The following is a 16,335-nucleotide window of genomic DNA, read 5'->3' as shown; positions in this document are numbered from 1 at the left end:
CTGGAAGAGCTTGAAGGGGCTCGAGACCCCGTATGAACAACAATGCCAAGCAACCAGAGCTTCCAGGGACTAAGCCACTACCTAAAGACTATACATGGACTGACTCTGGACTCTGACCTCATAGGTAGCATTGAATATCCTAGTAAGATCACCAGTGTAAGGGGAAGCCCTGGGTCCTGCTAAGACTGAACCCCCAGTGAATGTGATTGTTGGGGGGAGGGCGGTAATGGGGGAAGGATGGGAAGGGGAACACCCATCAAGAAGGTTAGGGGGATGTTGGCCCGGAAACCAGGAAAGGGAATAACACTCGAAATTTATATAAGAAATATTCAAGTTAAAAAAAAAAAAAAAAAAGAAAAAGGTACAAGCCTAAGTTCCAGAAAGACGCCTTAAACTTGCCCTTAGCAGTGGGCTGGAGTGAGCTTGGATTGTGAGAAGTCAACACTGGGAAATACACTGTGTATAGGAAGGCCCAGGACAGCACTTTGCATAGGAACTTGGTGAGATAAAGTGTGTGTGTGTGTGTGTGTGTGTGTGTGTGTGCGTGTGTGTTTTAAATCTCAGATCGGCCAGGACTCTTTCAACAGAGTTTGTATAAAACAGCCACATAATTTAGAAAAGGCCAACCAGGACAGTCCCTCCAGCCTACCTTTCTAAGCATCTGAAAAGTTTTTGCAATCCAAGTGTCTGGAACTAATATTTGTGTAAGTGGTGATAAATACTTATAATACAGGTGCTTGGAGGCAGAGGCAGGAAGATCGGGAGTTCAAGAGTTCAAGGCCAGCCTTGAATACATGGGGAGTATAGCTAGCCTGGGCTCCTATGGAACCCTGTCTCAAAAATAAGTCAGTAGGGGTTGGGGATTTAGCTCAGTGGTAGAGCACTTGCCTAGGAAGCGCAAGGCCCTGGGTTCGGCCCCCCGCTCCGAAAAAAAAAACCAAAAAAAAAAAAAAAAAAAAAGTCAGTAAATAAATAAATAAGCTATGAGAGGGAGGAGTCTGTCTTAGGGTTTTATTGCTGTGCACGAACACCATGATCAATGTAAGTTTTATAAAGGACAGCATTTAATTGGGGCTGGCTTACAGGTTCAGAGGTTCAGTCCAGTATCATCAAGGTGGGAGCATGGCAGCATCCAGGCAGGCATGGTGCAGGAGGAGCTGAGTTCTACATCTTCACCCAAAGGAAGCCAGGAACTGATTGAGCATCCTCAGGCAGCTAGGAGGAGGGTCTCCAAGCCCACCTCACAGTGACACACTTCCTCCAACAAGGCCACACCTTCTAATAGTGCCATTCCCTGGGCCAAGCATATGCAAAGCATCACAGGTTCTCAGACCTTCAATCCCAGCACTCGGGAAGCAGAGGCATAGGCGGATGGGTCTTTGTGAGTTCAAGGTTAGCCAGGGCTACCTGTTGAAAGAAAGGAAGGCAGGAAGGCAGGAAGGAAGGAAGGGAGGAAGGCAGGCAGGCAAGCATCAAGGCAGGCAGGCAGGCAGGCAGGCAGGCAGGCAGGCAGGCAGGCAGGCAGGCAGGAAGGAAGGAAGGAAGGAAGGAAGGAAGGAAGGAAGGAAGGAAGGAAGGAAGGAACAAAGAAAGTGAGGAGGGACTTGTAGTTACTAGACCAGAGTTCCGAGGTTAGCCCAAGGCATATAGTAAATGGTATTTCAGGGTTGTTTGTTTTTTGAGACAAGGTTTCATTATGTAGGTCAGGCTGGTTTCAAACCTTTAGTCCTCCTGCCTCAGTCTTCCAAGTGCTGGGATTATAGGTGTGCATCACCAAACCTGGCTGCAATAAGGTTTTAATCAACGATTGATTTAAAGAAAAGTGGTGGTGTTTAGAGAGGGAGAAATTGAGGAATATGATACATGACTGTCAAGCTGCTAGAGCTACGAGGGCTTAGAACACAAGTCAGTAGTGGTGCAATTGCCTAGCAAGCACATATGAGGCCCTGAGTTCAATTCCCAACAACACATACATATACACAAGAGCATACATGAACACCACACACACACACACACACACACACACACACACACACACACCCCACCACCACCACCACCACCACCCACCACCACCATCACCACCACCGCTGCCACCGCCACTGCCTCCACCATCGCCATCGCTGCCGCCGCCGCCGCCATCTGTGTATTTAGCATGAAGGATGGAACCCAGGGCTTCATACATGACAGGCAAGCACTCTACTCACTGACCTCTGACCCCAGCTGTAAGACACCTGCAAACTGTTCACTCCTGTGAACCAGGCAGGCACGCTCCCCAGTGGGGAAAAGTTTCCTGAGCCTTTTCTTCCCAGGCAAGGAGACTCTTATCTCTGCTGGGAGGAACAATAGCAGATGGCAGATGCCAGGGTGTGTACACCGAGGTCATGTCCACCCTGCTTGAAGTCCTCACCTAACCAGCTCCCTTCATGTCACCAGCCTATACTGCTGATGGTCTTCTGTTTGTCCTTCTGTGCTGTCCCTCCTTCCTTTTACCCAGTCTCATGGGACAGAGTCCCCCCCACCCCGTGTGTCCTGTAGCTGTCCCCAGGAAAGGAGCCATTGTTGATCGGATGCCAGGTTGCATTCTGAGGAGCTCTTGGCACAGGAAAAAAAATGTCATTTGAAAATTTCACATTTCGACTGAAGCTCCCAGCATCCCCATAGAGTTCAGTAATTGACAAAGCTAAGAATCAGAGAACCCCCAGGCAGCTGTTGAGTAGAAGATCCAGAAGGTAAATGGAATGGCCTGATGCATCGGTCCATGGATGCCCTCCCTGGCCATCATCACCTCATAGCTACAGAGATGTCTAGAGGTTGTCCCACTGTTCCTCCAGAGCTCATTAATCTGCTGTTGGCTGTGTTATCTTGACTGTGCAAATTTGCCTTGCAAACCAGACAGACATGGGGAACTCAGCTTGTGTGCCCCCCATATCCCAATAAGAGATCTTGTCACACAAAACAAAATGGATGTCTCATAAGGAAGAACACGTGAAGTTCACTTCCGAATGCTCACACATGTGTGTATACCTGCACACACATAAAATGCACATATACTCACACATACACACAAAGGAAAAAACCATTCAGGGGAAGTAACCAGACATAGTGGCACATAGCTATGATCTCAGCATCTGGTTCCTATGTCAAACCACCCTTGCTTTCCTGGGACAAATACCATTTGGGATTGGCAAGCCATCTTTTAATATGCTAAACTTAGTTGACATCTTGTTGAGGATTCATCATCATCGTCGTTGCCATCATCACCACCACCACCACCAACACCACCACCACCATCACCACCACCACCATCACCACCACCACCACCACCACCACCATCACCCACTACCACCATCACCACCACCACCAACAACAACACCAACACCACCACCACCACCACTACCACCACCACTACCACCACCATCACCACCACCACCACCATCACCACCACCACCACCACCACCACCACCATCACCACCACCACCACCACCATCACCACCACCACCACCACCACCACCACCACCACCACCACCACCACCACCACCACCACCACCACCACTGCCATCACCACCGCCATCACCACCGCCATCATCCACCACATTGCAGGAGTGTACATATGGAAACCAGAGGGAAATGCTTTGGAATTCTCTCTGCTTCTGCTTTTACCTGAGTTCTGAGTGGTTACTGGGACTGCACAGCAAAACCCTTTGCCTGTTGAGCCATCCCAGCTGTCCTGACTATGAGGATTTTTACATCCGTGTTTATCACGACACCTTCTTCTAGGTTTTTAAGAATATGGGCTTTGTATCAGTGTGATACTGGCTTTTCATGTTAATAAGTGTTCTCCACTCTTTGATTTTTCATACATGTTTAAGGAATATTGGCGTTAGATCATTAAATGTTTAGGTAGAATCTGCACATTAAGCCAGTGGGTCCAGGGTTTCGCCTGGAGAGTTTAGGTGACCAGTTTCATCTCGTTACTAGTTTGCAGCTGTGTCTGCAAAATCCTTTTTTTTTTTTTTTTCTTTTTTTTTGGAGCTGGGGACCAAACCCAGGACCTTGCGCTTGCTAGGCAAGCGCTCTACCATTGAGCTAAATCCCCAACCCCGCAAAATCCATTTCTTTGATTGAGTCTTGGAGGGCTCTGTGTCTGGCTCGTCCAGTTTACTTCATCTGCGGATATACATTCTGTCTTATAACCAACCATCCTATTTCTGTAGAATTGGGCAGTAACGTCTCCATATTCATTCCTGGTTTTGACAATTCCAGTCTTCTGTTTTCTCAATCCATTTAAAGGTTTATCAATCCGGGTAAATCCTGTCAAAGAGCCAGCTTTGGATTTTACCGGACTTGAGCAGTTTCTCAGTCTCCGTTCAGTGCACCCACCTCCGCTCTAATCTTGTTTTCTCTCAAAAACATTTACAGCCACAAATTCCTCACTGAGCAGGTTTCTCTGACAGCAGCTCATTGGTTTGCAGGGTTTTCGTTGTGGTTATTTTTATTGTTTATTTGCTTTTGCCGTTGCTGTCTTACAAGGCAGAGTGGGGTTCCCGAGGATTAAAGGAACTGCTCATAAAAAGGTACCTGAGAGTATTCGAGTAGGCTGAAGAGAAGTTTGACAACTGTGGCTTTTTAATTTAAGTGTTTCTGAATTTCATTGGTGGGTTTTCTCTAGTTCACGATTAGGAGTATTTTGTCAGCCATTGGTCTAAGTTTCCAACATGGGCGCTGTGGTGGTTTGAATATGCTTGGCCCAGGGAATGGCACTCTTAGGAGGTGTGGCCTTGTTGGAACTGTGCAACTAGATGATAATGGATTGAACCTCTGAACCTGTAAGCCAGTCTCAAATAAATATTGTCTCTTATAAGAGTTGCTTGGTCACAGTGTTTCTTCAAAGCAATGAAACCCTAAGACAGGCACTTAGAACTGAACTCTGGTCCTCTGCAAGAGCAGGATGTGCTCTTAACCACTGAGCCATCTTTCCAGCCTTGAGAGACACCTGTTCTGAGATCTAGGCATAAGCAATCAATCAATCAATCAATCAATCAATCTCTCCTTCTGCCCTCCTCCCTCCCTATGTTAGGGTCCCATACAGCCTCAGCTGGCCTGGAATTCATTATCTAGCTGAGGATGGGCTTGAACTCTTGATCCTCCAGTCTTGGCTCCGTAATCCCTTCTTTAGGGAGATGCTCCTTAACTCCTGGCAGGGGTTCAGACCCCTGAGCACTCCATTTCTGTCCACCCATTCACCTACATGGTCCCCAACGGTCGTCTGGACTGGCCAAAACAAACACGAGCCTCAGGACACCTTTGTAAACTTTATTCACAAACTCCAGACCCCTAGGCCTGGCTTAGCCACAGGGTACATTCATTCTTAGCAGTGGCAAAAACCCCAATATAACACATTCATTGAGACTAACCATTTTAATTTAAATTAAAGCATTTCTGGAAGACAAATGCAATTGATAGAAAATATAAAAACTTTTACTGTACAAATTTTACATCACATTCAAAAGAAATGTCTGCCTCGTGGCCACAGAAGACGCTAGGTGTACACACTGATCACGTCCTGGCTAGCGCTGAGCACAGTATGGCTGTTCCACCCCAGCCTGTCACTACAAAGAAACACAGGCTTGCCACTCCCTGCCCGGAGCACAAGAAGACAATGGCCCAGGGCTTTGATTGGATGCATTAGGAGAGGAGCGGCCCAGCGCTAGCTAGGACTCACTTCTTGCCACTCTGATGGGAAAAGGGCCTCACACTTTAGGTGGGCAGGTTCTCTGCAGCTTGGGCCTTTTTCATTGCCTTCATAGTGGCCATGGGGGCTGAATTCACAGTTATCTGTCATCCTTCATGTGTTTCCCAGGAGACAAGGAGAGTACACAGGAGGTGAGCTTTCCTAACATCAATTCACAGTCACTTACTAGAAAGGGAAGTAGGGACCAGGGTGGGGAACTCTCTTACATGAAGGGCAGAACAGAAGCAGGACCTGGAGAATGAGGAGGAGGGTTCCAGCACTACATACAGGTCCACCCTCGGCAGATGTCGGCCTCCAGAGAATTGGCCCCCAGAAGATGGCCAGCTCCTCAAGCCAGGGACCACGACTATTCCTATCTGGTTCTCAGCACACGCATAAGACCGCATTCAATGCAGGGCTCAAAACGGTCTGATCTGGGATGCTCACAGTATGTAGCAAGACCTAGGCTCGCTGTCAGTGGGTATGTGCTGTCTGCTGTGATTTGGTGTCAGGGGATAGCTGAAAGGGTTGACTCAGCTGGCAGCCTGATGGCTCATGTCCTGGTGAGGGGACTGGCCAGAGCCTTATGCACTGTGGTCTCTGGGAAGGTGCAGGCCTGAGATGCCTGAGACTGCCCGAGGCAATGGGCACACACTATGTGTTTTGAAGTAGGGAGGTCACATCAAGGGCTGTGGAAAGCTGAGGGGTGGAGAAATGACTGGACAGCCCACGAGCTGAAGAGAGGCTCTTCCTTCCTACCCTGAGGCAGGGTCAAGATGCTACTATCCCAACTGTCCCATAGCACGAACAAATGTGCTAGGGTAGTGGGGAGTTTCCACAACTTCTCAGAGAGTGGCCTGTTTTGAGACTGAACCAGACTTGGGTGCTGTGGAAAGCTCTGAAAACTGACACTTTACTAGGAGTTTAACTGAGAGGGAGCCACATGGCCACTCCAAAGTGGGACTTTAAGCCTGTGGGTCTGAATCCAACCACGTTTCCACTACACCCCCATTTCTTCCCTCCTCTGATTGTGGAGTCTGATGCTGCCTACCCTCTGCTCGAGGACCAACGTGCTCGGCAGCTGACAGCTTCTGGGGAGCACAGCTGATTTACTACAGTCCTGCCCCTTCTGCTCATGGGAATGAACGGAGAGGTCTAAGGCTCAGATCAGAGCTTACCTAACTGATGTACGTGGACAGGCTGATAACCCAAGCTGAGTTCAGAGCATGCACAGGGGACAGAATGGGCTAAAAGGTTTCCATGAGATGGGGAAGGGGAAGTGGCAGTAGGTCTAGAACATTCTGGGGTGACAGACAATGGGTTTTAAGGTGCTAGGGCCACTGCAGGCTGTGTCTGCCAACTTCCCCGCTCTCCTTAACCAAGAACTGACTGAACACACACCCCATGGGCTAGCCCTCAGCTCCGGGAAGAGGGGTGAATCAGGCACTGGGAAGTGTCTGATGACAGAGGCTGAGTTCCACAGCCTTAATCCCTACCCGGAGGCCTCAGATAAGATGTGGGTATCTCCACAGATGTTTGGCTATTTCCTTCCCCTGCAGTAGGAGCTGGGCTAAGATCCATCAGCTCGGTCTAGAAGCCACAGAGATTCTGTCTGTACTTTTGTTTTTTGTTTTTGTTTTTGTTTTTTAAAGCACAGCAAACCTGGATTGGAGCAGAAATGGACTCCAGCTCTCCAGGAACTCTGACCCTGTAATCCAGATTCCCAACCAAGGCTGTTGCTCCTTAGTGTGGTTCAGGGCCCAAGCACAGGCCAAGGCAAGCCTGCCACGTGCTTCTCCCAGAACGGCCACATTTATGCTGCCTTTTGCTTTTCTTCTTCCATCTGGCTCAGCCCTGGGCCCCTCCGGAAGGGGGAGGGGAGGCACTGCTGCTGCTCCACAGTGCCAGCACCCTTCTGCAGAATTATCCTTACGTACTGTAAAATACCAAGCTTGCTGGGCAGAAACCTCTGTGTAAACACTGGCTGTGGCGGTATCATCTGGGGTCGCGTGGACGGCTGCAATCCCGAGCTCCACACACGGTGATGCGCGTTCTTCATGGAGGAGTCACGCTCCTAGTCCGCAGCCTGGGATGCAATGTTTCTGATTCCTTGTGGTGGTTTGCATGTCTCGTCATCATGTTTCAGAAAGGAAGACGCTGTCTGCATGAACGTGCATGGCTGGCTACATCTTTGGATTACTGGACTCCAGGGTCCCCAGGCCAAACCTTTCAAAGCGGGGCATGACTTTGCTGCTGTTAGCACTGTGAAGAGGAGCAGAGACACGGGTTATGGCTCTGCTGCTCTCGTCCAGAGTTAAGGTGTCGCTGGCTAAGCAGAGGAGCTCAGTGATGTCAAGTGCTCGGTCCATAGCCATGGCAGAGGTGATCTGGCCATCCTAAGTCCTGGGCCTCGGCCACATTCCCTAGCTGGCAGGGATGAGGGGGAAACAGTGGCGTGTTCACCTGACCGCCCAGCACCCGGCATGGCGGTAGCATGTATGGTTTCTGTACTGGCTGCTCCACATGGCTGTGGAACTGGGTGAGGGAGGCCTGAGGACCGCGATGTCACACACTCCTTTTAGAAATGGTGCTCACATGGGGTCTGCTGAGGCTGCTATGGAGTGGAATCCTGAGCCCAGCTGCAGAAATCTGATCAGGGACAGACATGAACTCCTGACAGATGGTGTTGTAATGTGTATCAGCAGGTTTGCCTCCATTACTAAGCTCTGGTGGCAGGTATCGCTTTGTTTACCACAGTTTTGAGTGTGGCTCCTAAGGACCTCGCCTTTCTGAACTGATGCCTTTCACAGCAACACAATTGTGTGTGTGTGTGTGTGTGTGTGTGTGTGTGTGTGTGTGTGTGTGTGTGTGTGTGTGTGCTGTCCTATCTGCAAGAGAGAGGACTCTAGTCAGGGTCCATGACCTTAGTGCTGGCTCTGGGCAGTTCTGAACTGTGACACCTTTTGCAGGACACCGTCCCCAGCGTCACCATGCCCCTCCCCATCCTCTGAGCATGCTCAGCAGGGGCTCAAGAAGGTGTTAGTAAGGGCTGGGGAGCAGAGGAACACAAGCAAGAGCCACTCTCAGGAGAACAAGAGAGAAAAGACCGTCTTATCCACGAAGGCAGCTGAAGGCTGTTCGTCCGCCTTGAGGGGGTCACTGTTAGTGCCATCCTCCCCTGGCAGTGACACAAGTCAGGCACCCACTGGCCATGTGGGGGGGAGGGAAGCTGTTAAAAACAGAGCACAGGGAGGAGTCTGGAGCAGCAGAGCCGGTGTCCCCTGGGTTAGTGCCGCTGGCTGGCGTTTGGAGTCTTAACGGAAGTCAGGAAGCTGAGTTGGTGATTAGGAGAAAGGAAGCCCCCGGGCATGCAAGACAGCCAGGTCTACAACCTAAGGACAGAGGAGAGAGTGGTATCAGAACCTGGGCCTCAAGGAGCCAGGGCTCAGGAGCCGAGCCAGGGCAGCTGCCCAGGAACCCTCCTGAGAATAGGACCCCCCCCCAAACCCACCCCTCAGAATGGCTCGGGGCAAGCACACTGCCCAAGGAAGCTTCTCCAAGTTCCCACAGGGCGGTTGTAGGCACCCCATGGCTCCTTGTGATGATCAAACTAGCTTCAGAGATGATCACTTCTGCCTACTTGGTTCTTTCCCTCTCTCTACATTTATTATTATTATTATTATTATTATTATTATTATTACCGTTATTAATATTTGTAGTTCTGGGGTCGAAACCAGCCTCATGAACACTAAGCTCTACATTGAGTCACACCCCCAGCTGCTCATTGGTGCTTGTCTGTTTGCTCTTTGACACAGGGTCTCTCCTGGCACTCACTATATAGACCAGGATAGCCTCAAACTCAGAGATCCTCCTGCCCCTGCCTCCCGAGTACTGGGATTAAAAGGCGTGTGCCCATCACCATGCCCAGCTGCCATTGACGATTTTATTTCTGAGATTTTACTGTATAGCCCAGGCTAGACCCAAACTTACAATTCCCCTGCCTCAGACTCCTGAATGCTGGGGTGATAGGCATGTGCCATCACAACCGTATCACTGGATTCTCCTCTTCTGAGCTCTAGCCGAAGTGGGATTTTGGGGGACTTGCTCAGTGAGTTAAGTCCCCCTTGCCCACATGCTAGCTAGCTCATGGGGTAGGGAGAGGGGCCCTCCCTGCCACACACTGTGGGCTTCTCTCACCCTCTGTGAGAAACCCAAGTCTGGTGGCCCTTGCTGGTGGCTAGTGCAGGAGGTCAGCGTGGATTATGGGAACCAAAGCAAGGACGTAAGAAGCTGGCATGCAGAGACAGAATGGGAAGGGCGGGTAGACAGCCACACACAGGCAGGGAACGAGAAGAGACGGAAACACACTATTCCTCCAGAAGTGGACAGGAGCTCTTAAAGTCAGGGTGACCATAGCGTCCTTTCCCATAGTAGCGACTCCGCCAGCGGCTAGGGGTGCCCGAGACCAGTTCACCAGCAGTTGAAGAGAGCCGTCCAACGGTCCAGCCCGGTGGGTGATGGCAGCCAGCAGACAGGTGGAGGAGTCAGGAAGGTGGAACGGGAGGGAGATGACAAGACAGACCAGTGCATCCGCCACCCCCCAGAAATGGAAAGCGATGAAGTCGATGGGAAAGAAAACAGAAAGTGAGAGTTAGAGACCCCACGTCTGAGGAAGCAGAGGCCAGGATCACCAAGCTCACAGGAGCCTGGGAGCTGGTGGCTGTGGCCTGGTAACGGTCCCTATTAGTGGACTCTGTTTCCCATCTGTGAGCTGAGAGGGTGGAGCTGATCTGTTTCCAGAAACAGGAGTCATCTCTGAATGCCAGTGCCTGCCCGGTGCGGGCATGGTTTCCTACAGGAGGAAGCCTGTACCCAGCGCTAAGATCTACAGCAGCACAGGGCTCAGCCCTTGGGGCCTCATCGCCCCTCCCCCACTGCCACCGCCAGCACCTCACTTGCCAAGCTTACAGGATTTGCCACCTGACACTCGGCAACGTTTGCGCACTCCGGATCTTACCTGACTCCACTGTGGAAGCTGAGACAAGTAATAGGGCCCAGATCCTGACAAAGGGTTGTGGCCGGAGGGTGGTCTTTGGGAGGGTAAGCCAGGGAGCCAGAGTAGAAAGAGAACAGGACAGAGTACAGGGGAGATGACAGTGGTCCCCGCTGCTCTGTGCCTCAGGGCACAGAGGACCATGAGGGGGAAAGGCTTCTGACATATAGCTCAGTGGCGTGGCCCACGAGGGGGCGGCAAGCTTTCAGTGCCAACAGTTCAGTGACTAAGTGGGTACCAGCCTAAGTAATACTGATGCTGCTTGCTGGGGGCTGTTTTGGTGCCCACATGGTCCTGACCACTGACCCCTTCCCTCACCATGGTCTAGCCTGGGCTTGGTGTCAGTGATGGTCTAATACAGTGACGTGTGGATTTCCACAGGTGGAAACGAGGTGCCCCCTATTACAGGGCGCCTCTAGAACCAACTGGGAAGATGAGACTCCTTCAGCTTACTCTGTGGAAACCTCAGATTGCAGTCTGAGGCATGTCCAGCAGAGGGCGCCCTCAGACACTCCAGACAGAGGCTCTCCAGATCTGGTTCATGGAGGGAGTACTTACTCAGCCGACTTCCAAAAGTGCCCAGGGTGGGAGAGCCGCCGGTTCAACTTGGGTAGCTTCTCCAGCATGTCCATCAGCAGGCTGAAGCTGGGTCTTTCCTGCAGGTCGAAAGCCCAGCAGGCAGACAGGATCTCCTGCAAAACAGCACCGAAGTTGGTGTGTGGGTAGCTGGGGAGTGAGGCACAAGGACAGAACGTTTCACAAGGATCCCCATGAAACTCTCAAGTGTCCGGCACATCTGTGGACCCACAACCCTGGGAGGTTAGTTTTTCAGATGATCTGTCAACCTTCCGGGTCAAAACAAACTTGCCTGCTTTCCTTCCTCCTCAACCTGTTGGCCACCAAGTCAAGCAGAATAGAAGCAGGAGAGGTCAAAATGAAAGCAGGTGGCCTTTCAAGATGGAGGTGCCAGTAGGAAAACGCAGGGCTCTTGGAATGTATAGAGAACTGCGCTGCCACTAGGGGGCGCCTCAGTGTTCCAGGACTGAGACAGGACAGGCAGGACTAAATACAGGAGCCCTGAGAACCCTCTTAACAGTTGTCACAACAGAAGGAAGGCTTTCTTCTCAGGGTCCACTCAGCACCCCCAGCACCCTCTGCAGCCTTGACACCCAGGGGCATGGCCGGCACATGTGGCCAAACACCAGGCACAGAACCCTGAGTCTTTTGTTCCCCATATAACGATCTCTGTGCCTGGAACACTAGGAAAGCCAGAGACCCTGTCTGTGGTCCTTCTCATCGTGCCATGCTTGTCCTTGCTTCCCTCTACTCACTCCGACTTCCTTCCCCAGACTGACGGACGCCAGGACGCGCTTTACTCCTTCCCCACTTCCAATCTGCCAGATCAAGGCCTCGGCAGGTTGGTGCTTAAAGGGCCAGTCTCTTGCCTGCAGTTCATACCACACCGTCCTGTGGAGACACACAACGTATTAGAGCTGCATAAAACCCCACGTTAGCAGCCAGAGACCAGTCACTGCCAACAACTAGCACAGCCATGACTTTCCAAGGCACACTTCCCAGCCCAATGGTCCCAGGGCCTTCTCTCCTGCACGTGGGTGCTGGTGGTCTACTCACCCAAACGCATAGACATCGGCGGCTTTGGAGAAGGGCAGCTGGTCCTCGTCCCTTCCGGGTATCATTTCCCGTACAATCTCGGGGGCCAGGTAGCACAGCCAGTCGTGTGACAGTTTCAGTTGGTTCTCTCGCCTGGGGCCCAGGATAAGAACACAGGCCCCTCAGTGGGGAGCGGGTGGTCTGACTATACACATCTGATACTCACATGCGAAGCCAAGAGAGGAGCATGGAGGAGCAAAGGTCTTGCCTTTGAATAGGATGGGAGGGAGGGAGGCCACAATTGGGAATGGCAGGGAGCTGCTGGTGACAGAGTTTGAGTCCCTGAGCTGGTTTGTCTAGGTCTAGGATGACTGCGGATGTCAAAACTGAATGCTGACTCCCTGGCATGCCACTCTTCCTAAGGCCCCCATTCTTAGGGAGGGCTTTTTTGCCAATGTTCTTTCTCATCAAGGGTAAACAAGCCTAGTCCCTTATCCATCACTGACTAGCCAATCTGAATGTGAGCGAGGGGACTCAGCCTCCGTGGGTACCCACCCAGAAGTCGAGTACCACGAGGGACCTAAATATTATCCAGACCCAACTCTGGCCTGAAACAGCATGGCTGACCCACAAACTGAGGCAACCTAGGCTGTGTAGGCAAGGCTCTCTCCAGTCACACAGCCAGAGGTACTCCACACTCACATACGCTCCAGCTCTCGGCTCGTGCAGACACCCACAGCCAACTCACCGTTCCTCTCGGACCACGCCCGAGATCCCAAACAGCCCGAAGTCTGTGATGACCACTTTGCCATTGTCATAGAAGACATTCTTGGACTTGAGGTCCTTGTGCACGATGCCTTTTGCATGAAGATACCCCATGCCCTGGAAGACATCCAGCCTTGTGTCAGTGAGTGGGGGACGCTAAGAGATGGAGCAGAGCCTGACCATCAGCCCTTTCCCAGGGCTTCCCGGGGTCTCCATGGCAACCCCCAAGGGTGCAAGCCTTTCCCTGAAGGTCAGGTCCCTCTGCTCTACTTGACTCTCAAAGCATCTCAGTTTGCTCCGAAACGGAAGTGAGCTGGGTGTGCTGAATTGGGGTTCCCAGGGGGAAGAGGAGGGGTTTCACCAGGAAAGAAACAGGAGGAACAAGAGGCAGGCAGAGGCAACTCCAGAGTCTTCCTTCTGGACCCTGGAAGTGGCCACCCTGGCTACCTTGGCTCACACGACCCAGGGGACAGCTCCCAGTTCTGAGAAGGACAGAAAGTGGGGAGGAGTAGGATTCAGGTGGGGGGTGAGGAGATGGAACAGTGTCCCTGGTGAAAGAGCACAGCCCACACTGGAGGCAGAGGTGACACCTCGGGGTTTTGGTCTTGGAGGTTTACTTTACAAGTGTGGGCATGGGAAAGGGGCAGACTGAAACCCTGGTCTGTCCCCAAAGGCCATTGTGAGGATCTTTTCTAAAGACATTCATGCACAGAGTGCTCCAGAGAAGAGGAGGGGCATAAGGGAAGGAAGGTCAGAGGAGACAAGAGGGCGGACTGACGCAGAACTGCAAGGGCCTGACAGGATTTCATGCAGCCCAGCTTTGAACGTGCATGGTGGCCAAGGGTGACCTTGAACTTCTGATCCTCCTGCCTCTACCTCCCAATAGGAGATTACAGGTGTGTGCCCCTGTAATACTTATGGTGATGGGGACTGAACCCGTGGCTTTGTGCGTACTACCCAAACACTCCATCAGTGAGGTATATCCCCAGCCCGAGAGGCTGCAGCCTTTCAACACAGACAGGATCTTTTAAAAAGGAGAGGAAGCTGTATTCAGTATTCAGGGTCCTCTGCTTTGGAGACATGGTGACCTCCCTCCCTATGTGGTCCAGGCTGGTTTCAAACTTTCAGTGCTCCTGCCTCAGCCTTCTGAGCTCTGGAATTTATGATTTCCAGTCACAGCACTTGGCTTTATTTTACTATTACTTTTTCAATTAGATTTATTCACTTTATGTGTGTTCTGCCTACACGTATGTGTGTGCAGCATGTGTGTGCTTGGTACCCGCAGAGGTCAGGAGAGGCTTTCGGATCCCATGGAACTGGAGGGCTAAGGATGCTAGTGACAGAGCCACCAAATGGGGGCTGGGAATCGAACCCAGGTCCTCTGCAAGAGCAGCAAGTGCTCTTAACTACTGAGCCACCTCTCCAGTCCTCTTAACAGTTGTTTAAGCAATGAGTGAGAGGTTCACTCTAGTTCATTTTTAAACTGAGTGGGAAAGAGCTGCCTGCACTGAACAAAAGGACCTGCTCCCAGGAAGCCTAGATCTGGATAACTAACAGAGAATTTGTAGAAAGCCTGGGTCTTTTTATGCCCTGGCGTGAAACACTGTTTCCCACTGCTGGTGCTAAGAAACCCTCATCAAGCACTAGCTCCATGACTCCGTTCTCTGTACAGATGATGCCATTCTGTCTCTGCTCTGACCTAATCAAGGAGGTTGTGTTGGTATTTACAGGGGAGGAAGCTGAGGATCAGAGAGGTTAAACAACCTCCCCGAGGTCACACAGCTAGCGTGACACTGTCTTTAGAGCCTGCAGTGTTTCCTCACAGCTAATTCAGTTCTATTAACCCTGAGTGGAGCTCTGCATTTGATTGGATGAGACAGGGACTCAGGCTGAGGTCCCCCAGCTAAGACACAGAGGAGCCACAAACCACCTGACACAGGCAGATATGGCCCGGGGAAAGACCAAGAGCTCTAGAGGTGGCTGGAACCCCCACTCCAACCCCACCTTTACCTTGATGATCTCCTGGGCGATCTGCCTGGTCTTGTTGATATCCAGAGACGTCTTGGGGTCCCTCACAAATGAATGCAATGTCCGCCCCTTGCAGAAGCTGTTGAGTAGTGGGGTTGGGTAAGAGGCCAGGAGCTAGCAGAGGTATGCCCTAGCTCCCTGGAACCTGTGAGGGGAACTGTGCCCATCTGCTTCTAGAAGGTTCTCCACTACACACACGCATAAACATACATGAACACCCATTCCTGGAAGCCCAGGGCATGGCAGTTTCCCCTGCATAGGGACACAGCTCACCCACACTCCCAGCCCACCTTCACACAGGGCAAGAGAACTCAGACGGGGAAGAAATCAGCCTCCGGGACTCTCAACAGGCCACGCCGATTTGCCACAAAGATTATCATTATCATTAATTTTAGATCCCAGGGTATCACATCCTGTTGCTAACTGAGTAGTGCCCTGTTGCTCCTCTCTGTGTAGCCCCATTCACTCACTCCAAGCTCTTCAGGAACTGGAGGCTTGAGGGAGAGAGCGTGGGTGGATGGCAGAGGAGGCTGCAGGGCCCGGCACCCACAGGTGGTCCCCGGGAGACTCGCTGTGCTGCTGTGAGCTGGGATTTTATAGTATGGGTCAGAGGACTCTAGTGACCCGACACTGTTCAGTTCCTCTCTACCTCTGAGAACAATGGCCAATTTTACTTGTTCATTGCATTACGGAAAACAACAAAAACCAGATGTTTGTTTTGGGGGTCGTTTGCTTGCTTCCCCCAAAGCACAAGGTGTCTCACGTTGGTGAGGATTCTCTTGGCTTCTTGGAATGGAGTCATGAGGACCTGAGTTTGGTCCCAGCAACCACTTGAAAAGCTAAGCGTAAAACTGGGCATGATGGTGTGCATCCTTATTCTTGGCACACGGGAGGCAGGGGCAGGGGGATCTGAGTCTGGGGCCAGTCTGGCTTACACAGTGAGTTCCAGGACAGCCACGGCTCTACTGAGAGACTACCTTCGTGTGTGCACTCCACCCACCCCCTAAAATGCACACCCCTCTCTATAAATCTCAGTGCTGGGATCTGAACTTAGGTCCTCACTCTTACACAACACCAAGCCCTCTTCCCAGCCCCTTTTCTGACTTTGAAAGTCAACAGTTTAAGTGGCCCAGGCAAGTGGTTCTGT

The 16,335-nt window shown here is 51.5% G+C and overlaps 1 protein-coding gene across 3 annotated transcripts in view; it reads right to left on the bottom strand.

Moving 5' to 3' along the window:
- Positions 1 to 7,529: 7,529 nt before the first annotated feature.
- Ksr1 (kinase suppressor of ras 1) overlaps positions 7,530 to 16,335 on the bottom strand; it is a 131,998-nt gene continuing 123,192 nt past the window's right edge. For 2 of the 3 annotated variants that reach the window (XM_032911857.1, XM_032911856.1), the window contains 6 exons: positions 15,171 to 15,267; positions 13,144 to 13,277; positions 12,417 to 12,548; positions 12,116 to 12,251; positions 11,343 to 11,476; positions 7,530 to 7,993 (listed from right to left, as the gene is read on the bottom strand). In XM_032911857.1, coding sequence (XP_032767748.1) covers positions 7,915 to 7,993; positions 11,343 to 11,476; positions 12,116 to 12,251; positions 12,417 to 12,548; positions 13,144 to 13,277; positions 15,171 to 15,267 — 712 coding nt within the window. In that variant the 3' untranslated portion in view covers positions 7,530 to 7,914. Of the gene's footprint in view, positions 7,994 to 10,099; positions 10,181 to 11,342; positions 11,477 to 12,115; positions 12,252 to 12,416; positions 12,549 to 13,143; positions 13,278 to 15,170; positions 15,268 to 16,335 lie in introns of all 3 variants that reach the window. The other variant, XM_032911858.1, reaches the window with a different exon arrangement.

This window comes from Rattus rattus, chromosome 9 (genome assembly GCF_011064425.1).
Source record: "Rattus rattus isolate New Zealand chromosome 9, Rrattus_CSIRO_v1, whole genome shotgun sequence".
Lineage (NCBI taxonomy): Eukaryota > Metazoa > Chordata > Mammalia > Rodentia > Muridae > Rattus > Rattus rattus.
This window is presented reverse-complemented; position numbering and strand designations above follow the sequence as displayed.